The following is a 24,597-nucleotide window of genomic DNA, read 5'->3' as shown; positions in this document are numbered from 1 at the left end:
AAATCCCCTCTCTAACCGCCATACCTTTCAGAAAAGAGGCCCTCAGGACGAAAGAGTGTCTTTGTACCAGTGGGTTCACTCAAGATAGGCTGGTAGGTAGAGGTACCTCTTTTGAATTGCACCTTTGTGATGATTCCTTTTTTTTCCGAAAATTTCTCCTGAAACCCAAATAAAGGACAGTCTGCCTTGGGGGCTCAAGGGGTGTCCAACCTAGGCACTAGAAATATGGGCCCCTTGATGAATCACCAGGCTCATTGACCCATTCTATGATGGAATTGATTGATGGTGTTATGTAAATCAAAATCAACTTTCTCGGCTCATTGACCCATTCTATGATTGAATTGATTGATGATGGTATGCAAATCAAAATCAACTATTTTTATTTATTATTATTATTTTTTCATGTTACAAGAATATTAAAGAATTGGCCGATTTTGTCCAATTTCGTGGTTCAAAGAAACAGTCCCAGATATTGCTTTGATAAATGATGAATTGATGATGTTCTGTCGCTGAACTCTTTTGTCCGTTCCAGCCAAACTGAAAATTGGACAATTTTGCCAATTAATTGCTTGTTTGATAAAGTTTAACCATTACTGTATAATTGCTAAGGTCATTAGTAACAGGGGTTTTATTTTCCATTCGGCTACAAGCTACCTGCCTTCTAACATCAAGTTAGTGTTGTAAACTGGCAAATTTTACCCAAGGGAATCTCTACCATTTAATCCTGAATGACCTGAATTATCCTGTATTTTCCTCCGGTCCACCAAACACACATGAGGAAATGGTACTATTTCCCACAACGCATCGTTTAGAAATAGGATTGTGGTGACCTTAAAAAATCTCTCGCTCCATCAGAGAGACAAATTGTATACCTTTGGTGATGAATTAATGATTGTTTTTTTCCCGAAAATTTTCCCTGAAGCCCAAATAAAGGACAGTCTGCTTTTATACATCAAGTTAGTGTTGTAAACTGGCAAATTTTACCCAAGGGAATCTCTACCATTTAATCCTGAATTATCCTGTATTTTCCTCCGGTCCACCAAACACGCATGAGGAAATGGTACTATTTCCCACAACGCATCGTTTAGAAATAGGATTGTGGTGAGCTTAAAAAAAATCTCTTGCTCCATCAGAGAGACAAATTGTATACCTTTGGTGATGAATTAATGATTGTTTTTTTCCCGAAAATTTCTCCTGAAGCCCAAATAAAGGATAGCCTGCTTTTAGGAAATGGTACTATGTCTGTCATCAGATAGGGAGGGAGGGTTGGGGAGTAAGGAACGTATGGGGGTATCAAGGGGGCAAATCAGGATGTGTGCTACGGTGAGGGGTTCGCCACACCGACAAGTAGGATGAGGGGATTTGGTAAACAGGTAACTATGTGTTAGCCTGGTGTGGCCGATTCTCAATCTTGTTGGTACTACTTCTTCAAAAAACACCTACTTCTTTTCTCGTACTGCTAATATTTTCACTGTCAGTCTTCAGCGTACAGGGTTCAACGGAATCAGAGTATGACTCGACCGGACGGGCGAGAAATTCGGGGAAAGATGAAAGTGCCAAAGTCCACCGAAGAAATTCAGGGAAAATATGAAGGTGTTTCTACCGAAGTCGACCGAAGACGATCGACATCGACTACAACCCTCCTAAAGTTGGAAAGAACCAAAGATTTTGAGGTTATCCATTTTAAAATGACGTCCAGGTGACTCACACGCTCAGACAGACCTAGAACCCTCCTAAAGTTGGAAAGAACCAAAGATTTTGAGGTTATCCATTTTAAAATGCCGTCCAGGTGACTCACACGCTCAGACAGACCTAAGTCTATCAGACAGTAGGAAGTAGGAACGTGTGTCTCTCAAACGGACTGAAGTCGGCAGCTTTTTCCGCCATGCACACACGTTTCGACGATTTGTCGGACAGTCTGAGCGTGTGATCAGGAAGATACTGATAGATTCTGACGTGATTTTGTGAAGATTCATCTTGAAAAGAAGAACACCAGTAACTTATACAACTGTGAAGATCAGGAAAAGTCAAAACGTGTTTAAAATAAATTATAGTTAGCTTGGTTGGTAGCGCGTCTGCTTTGTAAGCGCTAGGCCGCGGGTTCGATTCCCGCCCGCGGTGGATTTTATCCTGAACGAATGATGTTCGTTCTCGGAACGGCTGGCTTTTTCCTATCCTGTCTTCCTTCTCTCTTCGATTTCGGGGCGATAAGATCATAGCAGTTACAGTTTAAAAAAATTGACTTCACTTTGAGTTAACTTGTGGACTTTGCTCTAATAATTCAACCTGTTTTCTCTTCCAGGCCACGAGAAGGATCACCAGTGGATAATCGACCTAGGGAAGAGACAGGATTACAACTATTCCTGTAGAGTCTGTAACGAAACGTACAAAACGGAGATGGCGCTTCTGTGGCACTTGACCAAAATGGATCACATTGTTCAAGGCGAGGGTAAGTAGGTAGTAATTTTTAGGTTTGATAGAGGGAATTGTAAAACCGGAGGTCTATCGTCTGGAATTGAAAGAACAAAAGAAATGCTCTGTCTTACCAAAGAGGTCTTCTTACTTGAAGCTAATTTGAAGGAAATGTCATCTTACTTGAAGGAAATGCTCTGTCTTTTTACTTGAAGCTAATTTCAGGCCTCTACACAGGTCATTACAACCTCAATTATCGCCTAAATAACATGGGTATGGCTGAGCTCTCTACCTGCCGTCTTGCGTCTCTGCATTCTGGAATTGAAAGAGCAAAGGAAATGCTCTGTCTTACCAAAGAGGACTTGAAGCTAATTTCAGGCCTCTACACAGGTCATTACAGCCTCAATTATCGCCCAAATAACATGGGTATGGCTGAGCCCTCTACCTGCCGTCTTGCGTCTCTGCAAAGAGGCACCAGAAACGGCATCATTTGCGAATTTGGTGCTGTCTCTTACGTAGGCCTTTCTTCCTGATGGGAACAATTCATTTCTTCATCTTATCATTCATACATAACTCTCAATCCAGCTCATTGACACTTCCACAACAATTTCATGTCTTTTTTTTTAAAAAAAAAAAAAAGAGGTTTGACAGAGGGAACTGTAACTGCTAAGGACTTATCGTCCCGAAATCGAAGAGAAAAGGAAGACAGGATAGGAGAAAGCCAGCCTTTCCGAGAACGAACCTTGTGAGTGCAGGATAAAATTTTGCCCTGGGCGGGAATCGAACCTAGCGTTCATAAAGCAGGCATATGCTACCTTCTAATCTAACTAGATATGTTAAACAATTTCTTCATTTTAGCATTTCATAGCTCTCAATCAGCTCTTTATTTAGACTTATAATCGAAGAGAAAAGGAAGACAGGATAGGAGAAAGCCAGCCTTTCCGAGAACGAACCTTGTGAGTGCAGGATAAAATTTTGCCCTGGGTGGGAATCGAACCCGTGACCTAGCGTTCATAAAGCAGGCATATGCTACCTTCTAATCTGACTAGATATGTTAAACAATTTCTTCATTTTAGCATTTCATAGCTCTCAATCAGCTCTTTATTTAGACTTACTTTATCATGATGGACACTCGTTGCTGTGTTGAAAGCCCAGAAGAGGTTAGGTGGTAGAACAGTCGCGGTAGACGATCAAAGCACACAGACGATAAAAGTAGGTACAGAATCAGCTCGTTAATTGCCCCTTCCACAACAACTTTGTATCTTTTTCTCCTTAGACGACAATCTGGCCCGCTATCTCCGAGCGCGCCTTCAGCTAAACGACACGTACGGCCGCAAAAAGATCTACCACGGCCTCGCCCGGCCGTTCTACAAGATCAAAGAGCCCAAGAACGTCTCCTGGGGCGATAGTGAAATGCTGGACGACCTTTGCGAGGGCTACAAGAAGGCCACGTTCATTCCAGGCGTGGATCTGTCCAGTGGGGACATTTCCAATGACTTCGAAGGGAAGGATGTCATCAAGACGGGATTTAGTAAATACCAGAAGAGCGGTAAGTCCAATCTAAAAACCTTTACTATTTCTGACTTATCTTATAATTTTTCTTTTTACTCTGGTAATGCCGCCACTGGTCAATTGTCCTCACGAGGCTGAATGCACCCCAAACTCCAAGCTCTCTTCATATTTTTTTCTGCTTCAATTTTATTATATTTCAGGATCTCTCTCTCTCTCGCACCCTTTCTTCTCACTCTGTCTTTGTCTTACTCTTATACATAAACTTCCTTTCCCCTCTCCTTCCCTCTCTCTCTCTCTCTCCCTCATTTCACTCTGGATATGGAGGTTGGTGGTTCGAGTCCTTGTCAAGGGTCTAGGAATTACCTTGCCCTTGGGATCAATTTCATTTGAACAAATTATTTCCTGATGAAAATTCATTATGAAAAACAATAAGTGGAAAATACTTACCTTTCATTTGTACTTGTGAGTCATCATCCTAAAGCAGGCGAAAAACATTCCTAGTGTTATCAGGGTCATGTACAGAGCGGGATACCAGTTTTGATGCATATACATTTTCCTTTTCTTTTTTAAGCTTCGACGTTCGAAGAAACTTTAGTTGGCGGAGCGAGCTGTCTCTCTAAAACTATTGGTACACACTGGTTGCAACTATGGCTTTACGAATAAATGATTATTTTTTGTGATAAGACGAGGGTAATGTGTTTCTATATATTTCGACCTCAAGTGTAAGGTCAGCCACACACCATCAGGTACATTCCCTCATTTATTTCGCAATAACGACGTTCACGGATTGTGCGTTTGCAGATTTCGAGAAGCGGCTGAAAAAAGTGAACGGCGTGAACGTGTATCAGCGCAGTCCTGAGGTCGAGGCGGTCGTAATGACCGACGAAACCGCCGAAGAGGCTCGCCAAGCGGCGGCCTTGGAGAGAATCGAGGAGCGGCGGGCCGCCAAGCGCCAATGGGAAGAAATGGACACGGACGAACTTCAGCGCCAAGAAGAGGAGGAGGCGAAGGAAGACCATTCGGCGTCCTATTATAGGCGGCAATTGGACGAGTACGGGCCGCTTGCGTCCCATAGCGACAAGCTGGGCGATAGAAAGGTGAAGAAGAAGACGACGATTGTTTACATCACCAAACCGGATGTGAATCGGAAAGATCCGTGGCTTCAGTGAGACGTGAAGTAAAGTGTAGGTACAGTATTAGAACCTCGATTATTTCAACTCTCTATTATTTCAACCCCAAAATCAGTTCAAAACAGGGTATTTCTTAACCATTCTGTTCTTTTGTATCTACCAAACCGGATGTGAATCGGAAAGATCCGTGGCTTCAGTGAGACGTGAAGTAAAGTGTAGGTACAGTAGAACCTCGATTATTTCAACCTTCATTATTTCAACTCTCTATTATTTCAACCCCAAAATCAGTTCAAAACAGGGTATTTCTTAACCATTTTGTTCTTTTGTATCTACAAATTTTGCCTCTTTTTGATTGTTTTATATGGAATTTCAATTATTTCAACTACCCTCGGTCCCAATTAGTTGAAATAATCGAGGTTCTACTGTAGGCAAAGGCACACAGACACAAGGCCGTAGTTTAGTGGGGACATTTCCAATGACTTCGAAGGGAAGGATGTCATCAAGACGGGATTTAGTAAATACCAGAAGAGCGGTAAGTCCAATCTAAAAGCCTTTACTATTTCTGACTTATCTATAATTTTTCTTTTTACTCTGATAATGCCGCCACTGGTCAATTGTCCTCACGAGGCTGAATACACCCCAAACTCCAAGCACAGAGCCGAAAAAAACCTCGGCCCTGCCGGGAATCGAACCCGGGCCTCCTGCGTGCAAGCCAAGTGTGATACCCACTCGGCCAAGGAGGTTGCTAAGAATGCTAAGACCGGTAAGTAGAATAGATTAATAGAATATACCAGGGATGACCACTCACACTAACCTTAACTTTGAGAGCCACAATCCCATAAAGCCTATTCGTTCGAGCCACACCATTTTGATTTTGATTTCTGAGATTGATGGTTCCCACAATAATCAGGTAGACATTTTATGGTCACCCCTGATGGAATATACAGTCAAACCTGTCTAGCCGGGAATCCAAGGGATTGCCGTTTTTCCTGTTTATCCCACAATAAATAGGTAGGTACCTTACCTATACATTTTATGGTCACCCCTGGAATATACAGTCAAACCTGTCTCGTTGCTGGAAATCCAAGGGATTACCATTTTCCCCGCTTATCCAGGTTAAACAGTTTAAAAAAGTTTTCTTTTGGGTCTTTTTTTTGCCTTGTTTTTTTTCATTTTTTTTTTTTTTTTTTTTTTTTTAAGTTTATTTGACGGGTTAGTCCCATTGTACAATAAAAAATACAAGAAAATATAAAAGCAAAATTGCAAGAAATTAGCACAAGAACATCGATCAAAATAAAAAGGAAAAAAAAAATACTTACAATAAAATCAATCAGGTTAAACATACCTTTAAATTACCTAGTTTGGTTGGGGAATCTAATGAAAAGGCAAAATATGAGATTCCACCAATCTAATAATGTTGAGGACTGAATCTGAGAAGATGTCCACACCCCTATCACTGGCCATGTTCCAATACCTTTGACTTCTTTGTAAAGGAGCATTGTTGACCATCTCAGCAACTTTCCCAATTACAGAAGGTTTTCAAAGTTTAGTTTGGGTTACTTTACTCCCGCCGGTTTCAATCCCTTGGAAAAGCCCAGCAGCACGCAGTTGCTCAGATCGTCAACCATCCAGAAACCAACCACTCATAATGTTACTTAACTTCATTGATCCACTGGTGCAATAATTGTGCTATGGCTTCTACATAATTATTACCTATTATTCTTATAACTTGTTCTCTTCATATTTTATTCTGCTTCAATTTTATTATATTTCAGGATCTCTCTCTCTCTCTCTCTCTTTCTTTCTCTTATACATCAGCTTCATTCACTCTCTCCCTCTCCTCCCCCCTCTCTCTCTCTCTCTCGCACCCTTTCTTCTCACTCTGTCTTTGTCTTACTCTTATACATAAACTTCCTTTTCCCTCTCCCTCTCCTTCCCTCTCTCCCTCATTGACCAAACCGGATGTGAATCGGAAAGATCCGTGGCTTCAGTGAGACGTGAAGTAAAGTGTAGGTACAGTAGAACCTCGATTATTTCAACTCTCTATTATTTCAACCCCAAAATCAGTTCAAAACAGGGTATTTCTTAACCATTTTGTTCTTTTGTATCTACAAATTTTGCCCCTTTTTAGTCCGTCCTCCCTTTATTATTACAATAGTAATAAAAAGGTATAAGGGACGGACTATTGTATTCGCTTCGGTGTCTGTCACTCGGTCTGTCGGTCGCTCTGTCCCGGTCTGAAAAAGGCGGCAAATTTTGAAATTTCAAACTCGCGCCATTCAGTTCTGAATCAGACATGTTTGCCAACTTAACAACATCAATAAAAAATATCTTCACTGATATGACTTGAACTTTTTGAGTTTAGAAAGGCTATTTAAATATGTATGATGATTTAAATGTGATATTTTTATTAGGTTACAATTTATTTGCTTTTGATGAAATGGCTATTTAGGATCCAAAGCGGGATCGCATGAGATCTTTTCATGGACCCTAAGAGGCAATGGATACCTACATTCAGTTGAAAAATAAAAGTGAAGCCGAAGCCGAAAATCTTATTATTTTTTTTCTTTCATTTTAGCTTTAGTTCTCAGAGCGGTTTAAGAAGGTTTTTTCATTTGAAACAAACCAACCAACCATCATTAGTTTTTCTGGAAAAAAGGATGTTGAAATTTGTACAGGGCTTGGTTGGTTTTATGTTGCCTATCAAACAGCTCTGATAAGCCATAATCTGAAACCTTGTTAGCAAGAAGCTGTTCAAATTTTTGATAACACAATGAGTAAGAAATGGTCCTAAACAAACATGAGTGTTAATGAAAGCAAGATGTGGCTCAGTACTCAAGTTCTTGCTTGCTTTGAAATATTGTTCTTTGATTACATTTGTACACTATGATTAGAAATTAGAATCCATTAAATTACTTAGTGAGTGAGTGACTTAGTTGATCATTATACTTAAGACACAATTATGTACCCATTACTAATAACCTAATAAGTAATTAACATAAAATCAATTACCACAGCTATACATTTTGATAATTTAGGCCAAAATTTTTTACAAAATGCTTTAAGTATAGAAAAAAAAAGAGTTGAAAAATTAAGACAATGATTAAGTTCCAGGTAACAAAGTGGTGGGTGGGTAGGGAGAGGGGCCCTCCCTCCCTCGAGCTGAATTTTCCTTCTTTACTGTAGGCAAGGCTTCGAAAATTTTGAGGATCCACCCCCCACCCCGGGTTCCCGGGTACATCACTCTTTGGACTCTCAGCTCTCCCCCCCTCTTTACAAAATCCTGGATACGGCCCTGCACAGACATGTATCAAGACTGACGCACCCCCTAGCCTATGTTAAGAAGATCACATTTTGTCGTTGTACCATTACAGATACCTATTTTATTTGTATTATGTACCCAGGTATATAAGTTATGATGATGATGGCCTGTTGGCTACCAAAATTGGGCACTTATAAAGAATACTTATTGAAAACAAGTTACGCTCAACACAGAGAAAAATGCATTATGTAGGTAGGTATTATTTTTAAATTGGGTAGGCCAGCCTAGTTAGCTTAGTTGGTAGTGCGTCTGCCGTGAGTCTGGTGACCAAGGCTCTTGTTTCTTTGTGAATTAAAAAGTAAGGAACCTTTGAATTTTGGCTTCTTCAATCCCGAAAGAAATCTACCCAAGAATGTGGGAAGGTTGGAGACTTGTGAGCTATCTGCAGTTTCTTTTATTTCTTATATGAGTTCAAGATTCAGTACGATTTGTACAGATTTGTATTTTATGTGGGTCGAATTTTGTATTAATTTTTAATACCACTTTTTACGGGCAAGTTCACATGAAAGTTTGCTGACAATCATGGAAAAGTTTTTGATTCTTGTACGTTCTTTTAAGATTCGTACAAAACAAATCGATATTTTACAATGGTTCAGAGCCTCACTAAATTATAGTTGTCTCACACTACCCAAGAATGTGGGAAGGTTGGAGACTTGTGAGCTATCTGCAGTTTCTTTTATTTCTTATATGAGTTCAAGATTCAGTACGATTTTCTCTACATTTGATTCTTTTGGAATTCTTTTGGAATCAAATGTAGAGATTTGTATTTTATGTGGGTCGAATTTTGTATTAATTTTTAATACCACTTTTTACTGGCAAGTTCACATGAAAGTTTGCTGACAATCATGGAAAAGTTTTTGATTCTTGTACGGGGCTTTTAAGATTCGTATAAAACAAATCGATATTTTACAATGGTTCAGAGCCTCACTAAATTATAGTTGTCTCACAAGTCACAAGTTTGCACCAAAAGACCGACAGCCTTTAGCCTTCTTCCTGAATAGTACGAAGGGGAAGTGAAAATCCTCCCCCACCACCACGACCACCACCACCTCCATCATCACCCAATTAGTTGGAGAAGCGTCCACATTTCGCCTTCGGCAGTCCCTACTCCCCAAGAATAGAATAGAATACTCCCCAAGATTAAAATGACGTCACTACTCCCCAAGATTAAAGTGACGTCCCTACTCCCCCTCACACTCTTCATCACGGTTACCATCCTAAGTCCCGCGGTCCGGTCCGAAGGCTACTGGACCTACAGTCCCAGCTTGGAAGCCATGTCCGGGATTTTGGGGATGAAGAATCCCGGCCCGCAGTCTGAATTGCCTCTCGAAATCCCCTTTCTAACCGCCATACCTTTTAGAAAAGAGGCCCTCAGGACGAAAGAGTGTCTTTGTACCACTGGGTTCACTCAAGATAGGCTGGTAGGTAGAGGCACCTCTTTTGAATTGCACCTTTGTGATGATTCCTTTTTTTCCGGTGTTTATTTTTTTTTTTTTTTTTTTTTTAAATTTATTGATTTGTCTCTGTTTATGTACGGAGTGGGCCCTTTTATGACTCATAGAACTTATGGGGTCAAATATTTAATTTAAAAATAATAGTAATAAAATAAGGAGCAGAAGAATAAGAAGAAGGTAGGAAGGGGCAGAAAATTGAAGAAAAAAAAGAGCACAAAAAAGTGTAAAATGTAATAAAAAATGAAGTAAGCAAATAAAAGCAGGTAGCGTACTCAGAAGCCAAGGAAGGTAAGATTTAGCACATGTCTGGATCTCATGGATATTAAAGGATCCAGGGATGGAATCAAGATCAGACTTGAGTGCTTTAGATATCGCTCCAAGGGCTTCCATTCGGCTACAAGCTACCTGCCTTCTAACTTCTAACATCAAGAATCATTACATGAAAGTAAAATCAAAAAATCAAATCAAGAATAATAATAAACTGAATATTAAACAAATTAGGTAGGTACATATAGGTATACTGATTTTCTCTAATCACTACGGGCTAAAAAATTCAAGGAGGGACGGACCCTGCTTGTTAATACAATATATTAAATTTCATGTTGGAAATGAGAAGAAGTATATTAAGTAACTCAGTACACATATTTGTTATGTAGTTGTTTAAGTAATGTTCAAGTATTCGAGAATGATATTTTAAACCTTGGAGCAAAACAGAACGCGATATGGCAATAAAAAAAGTGCAATAGCTGAAGGTATTTTTTTTTTAATGAAAAGTTACGGGGTGGGGTGTCTTTATTTCATTGATATCTCTGTAAATCATACACACCTACACCTTTTATTCTGTACTCATTCCTTCAGGAATCGCATTTTGAGGGCACAATTATTTGAAAAGTTGTCTATTGTTATTGTTATTGACATAGTTATGAAGTCAGATTTCTCATGATTCTTTAAGAAATGCTAGTTTGTTTTAGGTTAGACTTACTCTATCATGGACACTCGTTCCTATGTCCGGGCTTTCTACAGCCTAGAATGTACGTTGCAATGAACTCTCAAGAATACGTAAAAAATGCTTGTTTATTTCTCACCATTAATTTCAAGTCAACCCTTGACCCTGCGGCGCTCTATGGTGACCCTTTTGGTCGTCAGGGTCATTTTCGTTACATCTGACCAGAGAACGACGAAAACCTATCCAGTATTCTGTAGTTTTGAAATGTCGATATCAGAGCGAAAAATTCTCCTTGCACCTTAGTCATACAGAAAATTACCGTTGAAATTGCCTTGGAGTATGTACTCTCAACTGTTTGCTCTGCAGATTTTACAGTAAATACCTAGTGTACTTGGGACCGTGTCAGATACTCATCTTCCAATACTCCTTGAATCGCCGCATTATTTGCTAGCATAAGGTCTTGTTCATTGCAGGTGGCATCTAGAAGATGGGGTACGTCTTGGATAGATCCACAGTCGCAGAAATCATCTTTACTGAGTTCTCATTTCTTCATATTCCTTCCTTGAAACCCAAGCCTTTCAAAGATCTGAAAGGGAGTCTCCTTATTATTAACACCTCATTCTTTATCCCCATGTTTAACACTCGCACCTAAAATTATCGCCACCTTTTCATCCCCCAATGGTAATTTACACGCGGCGCGCAAACCATCTTGATAATCTGGGACACGTTTTCCCTTTTTCTTATCCTGATTACCAACACCTCACTCCTTATTATTACCTTATCTATCCTTATTATTATAGTAGAACCTCGATTACTTCAACTCCAAAATCCATTGTTTTCTTTTTCTATCTTTCAAAGGATATCCTATCTTATCAGAGGAAAAGATCATAGGTAGTGATCATTTCAACTACCTACGGTCCCAATTAGTTGAAATAATCGAGGTTTTACTGTACCACCTTGTGTCCTTATTATTACCATCTCATGTCTCCTTATTAGGTGCACGATGTAACACATCAAACAGATTGTGAAGATTGATATCATCTCGGGATTGATCCATGACTTTGTGTTGGTTGTCGTAGAGTTCTAGAGTTTCATAGATATTGTAGTGGTTGTCATACTAGCTTAGAGGGAGATTTGTAGAAGCTTAACCCATACTTTAGGACTGTTTTCCCCTACACCTCAGCCTCAAGGTAGCCTTTTTGATGGGCATGCTACGACACAGACCACATGCGTCTAATGTAGCAGTTATTTCATTGCTACGAAATAAAAACGGCGGTGGAACACTCGCTTTTTTTACCAACAAAACTAGCGATCTAGTAAAAAAGAAGAAGATGAAGTCAGACATTAAAACATTTTAAATTTCGGCCTATACCAAATTATATTCGGAAGATGTCCACACAGCTAGTCCTAGTAGTTCTGATCTGAGTGTTTTGTTAGTGTTCAAGGACTTCAAGGTGTACTAGGTTTAAGGTGATGAGTTCGAAATTTGACGGTATATGAACGCATGTGGTGCGTTTTGAATCTGATTTAATTTTAACAAATTCTGGTAGCCATATTAGTGGGGCCATATTAGTGAAAATAAGTATGTAAACGTATAAGGAAGTAAAATAAAGAGTAAAGAAAAAAGAAAGTACCCTTTGTTAATACAATATGCAAATATAAGATTGAGAGGAAAAGGAAGAAGAAGAGGAGGAGGAGGAGGAGGGAAGAGATGATAGAATAGGAACATGAAAAAAATAGAAAGTAAAAATAGGGAGACAAAACTAATGGATTTTTCTTTCTCCTCTCTCTCTAGAATTTTCTTCTTTCCTTTCTCTTTTCCCTCCCTCCCTCTTTCTCCTCTGTCCCTCTCACCGATGCTAACATCTAAATTGACATGGTTTTCCACTTGGCTGTACTTCTATCTTTCCGTCTTGATTTCTTTAGCCTTTCTCTCTTATATCCTTTGACTACATTACCTATATTTGTTGATAAAAAAAGAAGAAGGAAGAAGCATAAGAAGGGAAGGAAGAAGAAGAAGAAGAAGAAGAAGAAGGAGAAACATAAGAAAGTATAATGGAAAAAATCTCAGTTGTGGAGGGGGGAAAGAAAGAAAATTGAAAATCTAATGAAACGAGGAATTCCGAGACACAATTGACAACTGTACATGGGGGATTCATTTCAAGAAAAAAGGAAAAGAAGGGAAATAAGTAGAGCGAGGTAGTAAGGTTAAAAAAAAAGATAAAAGAGGCTACTAAGGTCAAAGAAAGTGAATATGTATAAATATAAAATTGTAAATTTCCCGTTGAAATGTTAAATAAATAGGACATACATAGGTAAAAACAGTTGTTTTCCATTTGACTTTTTTTTTACTGTCTATTTATCTTTGTTTTCGTGAAAACCTCTGACCAGAGTTTTTTTTTCTTTCTGACATGACACATTTATTTGGTGGTGAAAACCTTGGAAACCGGCATACCTACCTTGATATCCCCTCAAAAAAGCTCGTTTATACGAGTATTACTCTGGTTTTTTATTTAGTTCCAAGGGAAGAGTGCATCGAAATGCCGAATGAAATTGAATTTTCTCGAAAAAAGTTCAACATATTCTTGCAACAAATAAAACATATTAAATTGTATTTGATTAGGTTTCATTTGTTACCTGGAAGATTGCTTACGATGCAGTATTGCAGTGCTTTTGTTTGTTACTTTCTTTATTCTGTTAAATTACCGTTGAAATTTGCCTTGGAGTATGTACTCTCAACTGTTTGCTCTGCAGATTTTACAGTAAATACCTAGTGTACTTGGGACCATGTCAGATACTCATCTTCCAATACTCCTTGAATCGCCCCATTATTTGCTAGCATAAGGTCTTGTTCATTGCAGGTAGCATCTAGATCTAGAAGATGGAGCACGTCTTGGATAGATCCACAGTCGCAGAAATCATCTTTACTGAGTTTCCATTTCTTCATATTCCTTCCTTGAAACCCAAGCCTTTCAAAGATCTGAAAGGGAGCCCCCAACTAATATAGCTCTATTACACCTTGGTACACAGATATAGAGGGCTGCATAAAACAGGTATTGTGTGAGACTGCAGCGGTGCACACCGACACTGATGCTGGTGGCTCATTAGATCCCCCTCCATCGATTCAAACGGTGCACGATGTAACACATCAAACAGATTGTGAAGATTGATATCATCTCGGGATTGATCCATGACTTTGTGTTGGTTGTCGTAGAGTTTCATAGATATTGTAGTGGTTGTCATACTAGCTTAGAGGGAGGTTTGTAGAAGCTCAACCCATCCTTTAGGACTGCCCTCCATCGATTCAAACGGTGCACGATGTAACACATCAAACAGATTGTGAAGATTGATATCATCTCGGGATTGATCCATGACTTTGTGGCGGTTGTCGTAGAGTTTCATAGATATTGTAGTGGTTGTCATACTAGCTTAGAGGGAGGTTTGTAGAAGCTTGACCCATCCTTTAGGACTGTTTTCCCCTACACCTCAGCCTCAAGGTAGCCTTTTTGATGGGCATGCTACGACACAGACCACATGCGTCTAATGTAGCAGTTATTTCATTGCTACGAAATAAAAACGGCGGTGGAACACTCACTTTTTTTTACCAACAAAACTAGCGATCTAGTAAAAAAGAAGAAGATAAGTAAGAAGACGAAGAAAGACGTTAAAACATTTTAAATTTCGGCCTATACCAAATTATATTCGGAAGATGTCCACACAACTAGTCCTGGTAGTTCTGAGTGTTTTTTGTTTGTGTTCAAGGACTTCAAGGTGTACTAGGTTTAAGGTGATGAGTTCGAAATTTGACGGTATATGAACGCATGTGGTGCGTTTTGAATGTGATTTAATTTTAACAAATTCTGGTAGCCATATTAGTGGGGCCATATTAGTGAAAATAAGTATGTAAACGTATAAGGAAGTAAAATAAAGAGTAAATAAAAAAGAAAGTACCCATTGTTAATACAATATGCAAATATAAGATTGAGAGGAAAAGGAAGAAGAAGAGGAGGAGGAGGAGGAGGGAAGAGATGATAGAATAGGAACATGAAAAAATAGAAAGTAAAAATAGGGAGACAAAACTAATGGATTTTTCTTTCTCCTCTCTCTCTAGAATTTTCTTCTTTCCTTTCTCTTTTCCCTCCCTCCCTCTTTCTCCTCTGTCCCTCTCACCGATGCTAACATCTAAATTGACATGGTTTTCCACTTGGCTGTACTTCTATCCTTCCGTCTTGATTTCTTTAGCCTTTCTCTCTTATATCCTTTGACTACATTACCTATATTTGTTGATAAAAAAAGAAGGGGAAGAAGCATAAGAAGGGAAGGAAGAAGAAGGAGAAACTAAGAAAGTATAATGGAAAAAATCTCAGATGTGGAAGGGGGAAAGAAAGAAAATTGAAAATCTAATGAAACGAGGAATTTCGAGACACAATTGACAACTGTACACGGGGGATTCATTTCAAGAACAAGCTGGGTCCGTCCCTCCGGGAATTTTTTAGCCCGTAATTTATTCGATCGTGGTTAAACAAAATCATTACCTACATATGTGCCTACCTAATTTGTTTAATGTTCAGTTCATTATTATTATTATTAATCTGATTTTTAATTTTACTTTCATGTTCATGTAATGATTTAAAATCAAGACTAGAGCCCGTTCTTCCTTTATTCCTTTTAATGTTTCCTATTGACTACCAATATAATATTTAAGTCACCCATCCATTTATTGGCCTAGCTCGGCGTAGCTTAACATAGATGACGCTAAAACCGCTCTTAAATTAACGACTGAAGTGTTATCTAAAACTTTCTCGCTTTGAGTTCATACATAGGTCGTCGCGACAAATTTCAAGATCAGAGCTCATTTGTGTGAGAAAAAGTGAAAAAAATCCCCCAAAAAACCATTTTTCTGTTTTTTTGGCTTTATGATTCTCTGGACGAAATTTGAACTACCACTTTCGTTTTCCTTGTAAAAAGACCTTTAATTTGATATATAGGTCGACCAGGTTTGGATAAGTCCTTCTATGGGAACAGACAGACACACAGACGACACCGAACCGAATACAATAGTCCGTCCCTTATACCTTTTTATTATTATTGTAATAATAAAGGAAGGACGGACTAAAAAAGGAAGAGAAGGGAAATAAGTAGGGCGAGGTAGTACTTAGGGTTAAAAAAAAAGATAAAAGAGGCTACTAAGGTCAAAGAAAGTGAATATGTATAAATATAAAATTGTGAATTTCCCGTTGAAATGTTAAATAGGTAAATAGGACATACATAGGTAAAAAAAAGTTGTTTTTCATTTGACTTTTTTTTTACTGTCTATTTATCTTTGTTTTCGTGAAAACCTCTGACCAGAGTTTTTTTCTTTCTGACATGAAGACACATTATTTATTTGGTGGTGAAAACCTTGGAAACCGGCATACCTACCTTGATATCCCCTCAAAAAAGCTCGTTTATACGAGTATTACTCTGGTTTTTTATTTAGTTCCAAGGGAAGAGTGCATCGAAATGCCGAATGAAATTGAATTTTCTTGAAAGAAGTACAACATATTCTTGCAACAAATAAAACATTAAATTGTATTTGATTAGGTTTCATTTGTTACCTGGGAGATTGCTTACGATGCAGTATTGCAGTGTTTTTGTTTGTTACTTTCTTTATTCTGTTACTTATGCTTCTTCTGAAAAAGCTGGGAAAATTGAAAAAATATAAAGAAGACGTTTGATAATGTTATTTACCTACAGTGAATTGCTTTTTTTTTCGTTCTAAATGTTTGTTATGCTATCTCCTAGGTACTTACCCATTGTAATAGAACAAATACGAAAATGAAAAAAAAATGATTATTTTGTTATTTTCCAATTTCCCCCAGAAAAACATTTCGGTCTCTACAACAATGGTCTTGATACCTATTGAAAAGCTCTGAATGAAAAGACTTGAAGGCCTTTGGAAAACCATAGGGGTGTGTGATGTTCTTAGGATTCAGGAGGATAAGGATATTATTTCCCCAATACTAATAGTGTCCAGATAAGCCTTAAAAAGTCTGTTTTTCGCCTTAACAGTTTCCCTACTAAAAAAATAATAATAATAATAATAATTTCTTCAAAAAACATGATGCCTAGTCATAATCCCTAAATGAAATTCAACTAAGAAAGCTAATAAATGGATTCGGTTAAATTTTTACCTGAAAATAAGTTTTAATTTCTAAAAAAATGTGTAAACTCGAAGGCATTGCGAATCATCTGTTTTGCTCAGTTTCGGAGTGAGATAAAAACGGTCCCGAAATTTTTTTGGTCTAATTTCGACTATTTGTTCTAATATTTCCACCTGTTTGTTTCTCATCTGTTGCAGAATGTTACAGATATCCAGATAGCCTTCATCTGGTTCTCTTACATGTTGTTACCACTATTACCTAGGTATTCAGCTCGGTTTCTGACATCTTCTTCTTCGAATGACACTCCATGAGGTAAGTTTAGAAGCTCTATCAGAAAAAACAAGGGGAAAGTTAAAAAAGATTTAATAAGATCACAGTGGTAAGTATATGGAGCTTAAATAGCCGCCGTGATGGTCCTATTTATACCAACACCAAGTTTAATTTATTGTAATTTAGGGCTCTTTATTCATTGCAACTCTCAGATTGTATGGAAAACGAAGTAGCAAAAGTGAGGTAGGAACCAAGGTGAATCCCCTAAGTGGACCTTTACAGAGTTTCTGGTAACCAGTCTTGGATAAAAATCAATTTTCTATTCCTTAACATTCCCCCTTTCTTCCCCCTAACATTCTCTCTTTCTTCCTCACTATTCCCTAAAATTCCCCATCCCTTATTGGACAACCTTATGTGCCTTTACTCCCGCTTGCCTTACGCAATATCTGTGGATAAACATTCTCTCCCACCCCAAATAGCTATCCCTCTTAACAAAAGCCATCATCGCCGTCAGCCGCTGTCATCACAAATATGATTACTGGGAGAAAGAGGGACTCTCGAATCGTGTGCCAGCCCTCCTCCTGAGGGAAAACTGGACCACACCCCCCTGCGTACCGACCAAGCAAAGCTTTCTCCCGACGGGAAATTTTTCGTCCCTTTCTCTCGAAGCTTTTAATCGGGAATATCCCCCTCCCCTCCCCCTTCGTCCCTTTTCGAGGGTGGTTTTTCCGGCGCTTAAATTTTCCCTCGCGTCATTCTGTGTCGGGAAATTTTGTCGCTCGGGTTCCGTGTGTTTTCGCAAGCCGCGATTTTCTTTACGCGCCTTCGGGGAAAAATAGTTTCGAAATATTTTTTTTCAAAACTGTCGATTTTTTTCGAAAATTTATTTCGTATAAAATTTAAATATTAATACCTACATAAGTGAGAATCTCGGTTTTCCCCTCAATTGGTACATGGTACATCCTCCATCCCATTTTTTTGCTTCCGGGATTTTCGATCGTAAAAAAAGCTAAACAATTTAAGAAATATTGATTGAACAACAGTAAAAAGTACCTATTTAGACCATTTTTTTTGCTTTGTTTAAAGTGGCAGGATTCTCAATATTGAGCTCTTCCACCCAACAACTTTTCTCCCTTCTGACGTCCGGAATAATATTTTTCTCCATTCATCTGTCAATCATAACTGGCATTAATATTACAAGAATAGATTTTTAATATAATATTTTTTATCTGATAGCTTTTGATTGAATTCGCTGCTTATTATTTGTAAACCCATCCATGCAGTGCGAGCTGGATGTTTACTTCCTAGCATTTTATAGATCAATTGCTTTGTAAGAAGCAAAGGTTGTTGAATACCGTGCAGTGAGCAGTATTATAGGTTAACCAGTGAAACATAAATAGTACCCTACAATGTGCTGTATGCAGGTCACCTACTTGTTACCTACAATAGGTATTAAGTACCTACCCACGGGTGGTAGTAAAAAGATGTGCAATGTTTGGGAAAAAAGTAAAAAGATGGATTAAATTTGATAAATTTAAACATCCTCCTTTTTATTCCTTTCATATGTAGGTACCCTATTTTGCTTGAAAAATCCGGAAATAAAAAAATATGGTTTAATAGAAAGAAAGTATTTTTTAATAGATTTTTTTTCTGGTAATATGTACCAATTGTACCATGAACCTCTGTAAATTCCTTTTAATAGATTTTTTTTTCTGGTAATTTGTACCAATTGTACCATGAACCACTGTAAATTCTAAACCTAAGTACAAGAGATAAGGATGTTTTCAAAGAATTACCTATCACTTAGGTTTGACGTACTTGTTCAATCAATTGATTTTGATAAGATTTTAGAAATTGAATGCTTTTAGTTCTAAAATTGTTAACCTACATTATATTGTTAATGTGAGATAAGGACAAATTCTAGTGAAAGAAGACCCACTTTTGTTGGCAACTACTCGGAATTCTCGTTGAAATATTCCGCGGTCAAACTAAGTTTGTCGCTGAGAAATACCCGGAAATAGCCCCTAAAGGAAAGAAGACCCACTTTTGTTGGCAACTACTCGGAATTCTCGTTGAAATATTCCGCGGTCAAACTAAGTTTGTCGCTGAGAAATACCCAGAAATAGCCCCTAAATTGTAATTGTGGAAAAAAAAGGACACTCCCTTTTGAAGTTACTTGGGTCCAGAAAACAATATTTCTTGCTGGAAAAATCGAGTTGATTTGTGGACAGAGTTTGATTGCTGACCGATTTATCTGACGTAACTACAAGATGGTGATGGCAGGTTTCGTCTTTACAGACGAGGATTATGTTGTTGGTAGGTCATCAGAAAAATATCGTAATATAATCAAGCGAAGAGATCTCCATTGTATTTTCGGGATTAGAGGGGGAAGAGGGACAAGTAATTAGGAAAGTATAGAGAAGGGGTAGTAGGTTTGATATACAGGAGGAGTGGGTATTTGAATGGAAAAGAAATACCAATGTAAGAAGAAGTTCTTTTATTTCTATTAAATGAGATTTTTACTTTCTATTTTAAATATCTAAATATGAAAACATCTAACTAGTCTGTAAGTTAAGTCATGTTACAATAAAATAAACCTATCAACCAAAACCAGTGAAGAGTAAAGTTATTTTCATATTTAGATATTTAAAATGAACCTTCACAAAGTTACTGAGTCTACCATCAATATGAGATTTTTTAAACCTACATAGGTATTTATTGTTTTATGTATGTTTACCATGTACGTATTATATGTACCTTACGTTCTTAACTTAGTTATTATGAATGAAATTATGTTGACATTTTGTTAGCAACCTATGTCATAACATCCCCCCCTCTGTTCTTCTGTTTCACAGACTGGTCAGCAAAATGTCACGCCTGGGCTGTGAGCCCCCTCTCTCCCCTCTCCTCTCCCCCACCCCCCTACCTCACCATGGACATGGGCTCGTTTGATAACAGCTCCCTCCCCAGGCCGCCTGTGCATCCGGGTCGAGAATTCCCGAGCGGCGGCTCAACGAGTGAATTGCCGCCTTTGCCGCCTTCTTCCTCATCATGCTCGTCCACGGAGGCGGTCAACACGCCCCCCCTTCCCCTCCCGCGCCGCAGCAATCTGGAGCGAACCTCCTCATCAGGTGAGAAAAAGATAGATTTTTTTTTTTATTTAGGTTTGATAGAGGGAGTTGCATCTAAGGTCCCGAAAACGAAGAGAGAAGGAAGACAGGATAAGAGAAAGTCAGACGTTCCGAGAACGAACCCTTAGTGTGATTGTAAAATTGTTGTACAATTTACATGTATAATGTATTGCAAAATTGTTTTATAAATAAAGTATCATTACAAAATAAAGATCTGTTTGGTGTGAAATCCGCACCTTTGGGAAATCGAACCCGCGGCCTAGCGCTTACAAGGCCAAGCCAACTAAGCTGGCATATAACTTGACTTGAACTCGAACATACTGGAATATTGATAGTAATGCTGCATTGGGTTACCCTTCATAGAAGCCAAGGTCCCTAAAACGAAGAGAGAAGGAAGACAGGATAAGAGAAAGTCAGACGTTCCGAGAACGAACCCTTAGTGTGATTGTAAAATTGTTGTACAATTTACATGTATAATGTATTGCAAAATTGTTTTATAAATAAAGTATCATTACAAAATAAAGATCTGTTTGGTGTGAAATCTGACGTAACTACAAGATGGTGATGGCAGGTTTCGTCTTTACAGACGAGGATTATGTTGTTGGTAGGTTATCAGAAAAATATCGTAATATAATCAAGCGAAGAGATGCGAGGATGAAATGCTACTAAGGCATGTACTGGATGAATGGTAAAAACTTCGGTTATGGTTGTTAGAACACTGCAAGTCACACCATCAGTTATTGCCTAAGTTAGTTCTCTAGATTCTAGATGTGAAAATAAAGGCAATTCGGGTTCGAGCCACCTGAAATTCGACCCAGGTCTGCAATAATTGTCCTCACAAAACCGAGTGCACACCGAAATAACCATTGAAATACCAACAGGGCTGGCTTCAACCACCTATTAGCCTGACGTAAAATGCATGCCTTGTCCCTACTGACGTAACTACAAGATGGTGATGGCAGGTTTCGTCTTTACAGACGAGGATTATGTTGTTGGTAGGTTATCAGAAAAATATCGTAATAATAAAGCGAAGAGATGTTTTGATAAAATTTTAGAAACTGAATGCTTTTAGTTCTAAAATTGTTAACCTACATTATATTGTTAATGTGAGATAAGGACAAATTCTAGTGAAAGAAGACCCACTTTTGTTGGCAACTACTCGGAATTCTCGTTGAAATATTCCGCGGTCAAACTAAGTTTGTCGATGAGAAATACCCAGAAATAGCCCCTAAATTGTAATTGTGGAAAACAAAGGACACTCCCTTTTGAAGTTACTTGGGTCCAGAAAACAATATTTCTTGCTGGAAAAATCGAGTTGATTTGTGGACAGAGTTTGATTGCTGACCGATTTATCTGACGTAACTACAAGATGGTGATGGCAGGTTTCGTCTTTACAGACGAGGATTATGTTGTTGGTAGGTTATCAGAAAAATATCGTAATAATAAAGCGAAGAGATGCGAGGATGAAATGCTACTAAGACATGTAGTGGATGAATGGCAAAAACTTCGGTTATGGCTGTTAGAACACTGCAAGTCACACCATCAGTTATTGCCTGAGTTAGTTCTCTAGCTAGATTATAGATGTAAAAAAAAGGCAATTTGGGTTCGAGCCACCTGAAATTCGACCCAGGTCTGCAATAATTGTCCTCACAAAACCGAGTGCACAGTAGTGCACACCGAAATAACCATTGAAATACCAACAGGGCTGGCTTCAACCACCTATTTGCCTGGCGTAAAGGGGATGTCTTGTCCCTATACATACTCCTATAGGCCTTATTATGTAATATGTATCTTCCTATAGGCATAGGCCTTATTACAGTAATTACAGAAAACACATTACGGTAGACAAGTAGATACTCTGTAATTTACACGCGGCGCGCAAACCATCTCGATAATCTGGGACACGTTTTCCCTTTTTCTTATCTTGATTACCAACACCTCACTCCTTATTATTACCTTATCTATCCTTATTATTATAGTAGAACCTCGATTATTTCAACTCCAAAATCCATTGTTTTCTTTTTCTATCTTCCAAAGGATATCCTATCTTATCAGAGGAAAAGATCATAGAAAGTGATCATTTCAACTACCTACGGTCCCAATTAGTTGAAATAATCGAGGTTTTACTGTACCACCTTGTGTCATTATTACATGTCTTCTTATTATTAACACCTCATTCTTTATCCCCATGTTTAACACTCGCACCTAAAATTATCGCCACCTTTTCATCCCTCAATGGGGGGATATTATCAGGTGTTTGTGAAGATAAAGCGCGCGTCCCAGATCAAAATGATAGAGGACTCAGCAATCGTAAGGTCAGGCAGGTGGGGGGAATTATCACACCTCTGCATCCTATCGTACACTCAGGTGTAGAGGATTCGGGATAAATTGACTTTGGATCTTTTTCAAATTTCATCAGTTGATATTAAAATATGTTTTTTGATAGAAAACAGAGCTGTCTTCGGCCAGCAATATCAACAATTTTTCTTGAGAAAATTGAGCCAACTTAAAAACCAAAGGCAGTACCTACCTATGTATCTTGGGCCAGCCTAGCTAGCTTAGAAGGTAGCACGCGTGCCTTGTAAGCGCTAGCCCGCGGATTCAATTCCCGCCCTGGGCGGATTTTATCTTAAACAGATTCGTTCTCGAAACGGCTGGCTTTCTCCTATCCAGTCCTTCTTCGCTCTTTGATTTCGGGACGATAAGACCTCCGTTGTTACAGCTCCTTCTAGCAAACCACTATGGGGGAAAAAAAAAAAAAAATCGAATTGCAAAGTGTCCCGAAATTTTCGCTCTTGAGTGTACGTATTTCCGAGGTGTGATTTTCTTTCTTAAAGGGAAGATGCGTTTTCAAAGCACAAAGATAAAACAGATAGTAACTTATCTCTTTTTGGTGAAACGGGGACAAAAGGTAGAGAGAGGTACGAGACAAAATAAGAATATGAGGGTTGGAATGACAAAACCTTTAGATAAAAAAGTGTGAAACCAAAAAGTATGGATGACAAAAAAAAAAAAATGTGGTATGATCTCTATCTTTCACGCTTCGTGGGTAGTTTTTATCTTGGGAAGAATGGGAGATAAACAAGAGTAGATATTGATTGGTGTTTTTATTTCTCCTCCGGAAATGAAAATTAGATCAGATTGGAGCTTCAAATTTAACTTGGAGTTTCTCAAAACTCGGCTATTATCCTTTTTTTTTTTTTTTTTTTTTTTTTTTGGGAAGATAGTAACTTATCTCTTTTTGGTGAAACGGGGACAAAAGGTAGAGAGAGGTACGAGACAAAATAAGAATGTGAGGGTTGGGATGACAAAACCTTTAGATAAAAAAGTGTGAAACCAAAAAGTATGGATGACAAAAAAAAAAGAAAAAAAAAATATGTATGGTATGATTGATCTCTATCTTTCACGCTTCGTGGGTAGTTTTTATCTTGGGAAGAATGGGAGATAAACAAGAGTAGATATTGATTGGTGTTTTTATTTCTCCTCCGGAAATGAAAATTGGATCAGATTGGAGCTTCAAATTTAACTTGGAGTTTCTCAAAACTCGGCTATTATCCTTTTTTTTTTTTTGAGAGAGAGAGAGGAGAGTGGTTTGACAGAGGGAACTGTAACTGCTATGGTCTTATCGTCCCAAAATCGAAGAGAGAAGGAAGACAGGATAGGAGAAAGCCAGCCGTTCCGAGAACGAACATTATACCATCAGGATGAAATCCGCCCCGGGCGGGAATCGAACCCGCGGCCTAGCGCTGGCTATCATTTCTTTCTTTACCCTTTTGGTCAGCTTGTTTCCCCTTTGGCTACCTTGTACTAGGTTAGGCTCAGTCGGGTGATCCTATGTATTATTTACCTAAGTAAGTTACTTGACGGTTTTTGACTAAGGCGCTAATAAGGTGGATTGTATTGAACAATTTTATTTGCTTGCTCGTTGATGTTATGCCACCATAATTGTTAATATCGATCCTTGCTAAAATTGTACCAAATGTTACCCCGCCAGTTCCGACACTAGAAATAACCAGTCATAACCAATTTTGATAGGAAAAAAGAAAAAAAATTGGTAAAAATATTTATTTCCTATTTTATGCTCTTCAATCTCCCAAACTCGAACATGTCAAAATATATTAACATCTCCATTTGAACAGAAAAACGGCTCCGTGTGTTAAATGAACCAAAAGTGATGTCTGCTGTGGAATCGTACATTGTATTCAAAGAATCAAAGATCTAAAAGGGCCTAATAAGATAGTAATAGGAGATCATTTAGGTCTCATCTTTTTTTTTTT

General features: G+C 38.3%; 2 protein-coding genes across 2 annotated transcripts; both read left to right on the top strand.

Moving 5' to 3' along the window:
• Positions 1–2,296: 2,296 nt before the first annotated feature.
• Positions 2,297–5,183, top strand: LOC103519020. Its single transcript, XM_017448025.2, has 3 exons — positions 2,297–2,449; positions 3,689–3,961; positions 4,726–5,183. The coding sequence occupies exons 1-3, from the start codon at positions 2,398–2,400 to the stop codon at positions 5,091–5,093; spliced, it is 693 nt and encodes a 230-aa protein (XP_017303514.1). The 5' UTR covers positions 2,297–2,397; the 3' UTR covers positions 5,094–5,183.
• Positions 5,184–19,256: 14,073 nt separating this feature from the next.
• On the top strand, positions 19,257–20,320 carry LOC108253658 (inverted formin-2-like; the record flags this gene model as incomplete). Its single annotated transcript, XM_026830649.1, has 2 exons — positions 19,257–19,505; positions 20,045–20,320. Coding segments are annotated over exons 1-2 (322 nt in total), but the record flags the coding sequence as incomplete, so codon positions are not given.
• Positions 20,321–24,597: the final 4,277 nt, after the last annotated feature.

The sequence above is a fragment of the Diaphorina citri genome, unplaced genomic scaffold (genome assembly GCF_000475195.1).
Source record: "Diaphorina citri unplaced genomic scaffold, Diaci psyllid genome assembly version 1.1 scaffold2486, whole genome shotgun sequence".
Lineage (NCBI taxonomy): Eukaryota > Metazoa > Arthropoda > Insecta > Hemiptera > Psyllidae > Diaphorina > Diaphorina citri.
This window is presented reverse-complemented; position numbering and strand designations above follow the sequence as displayed.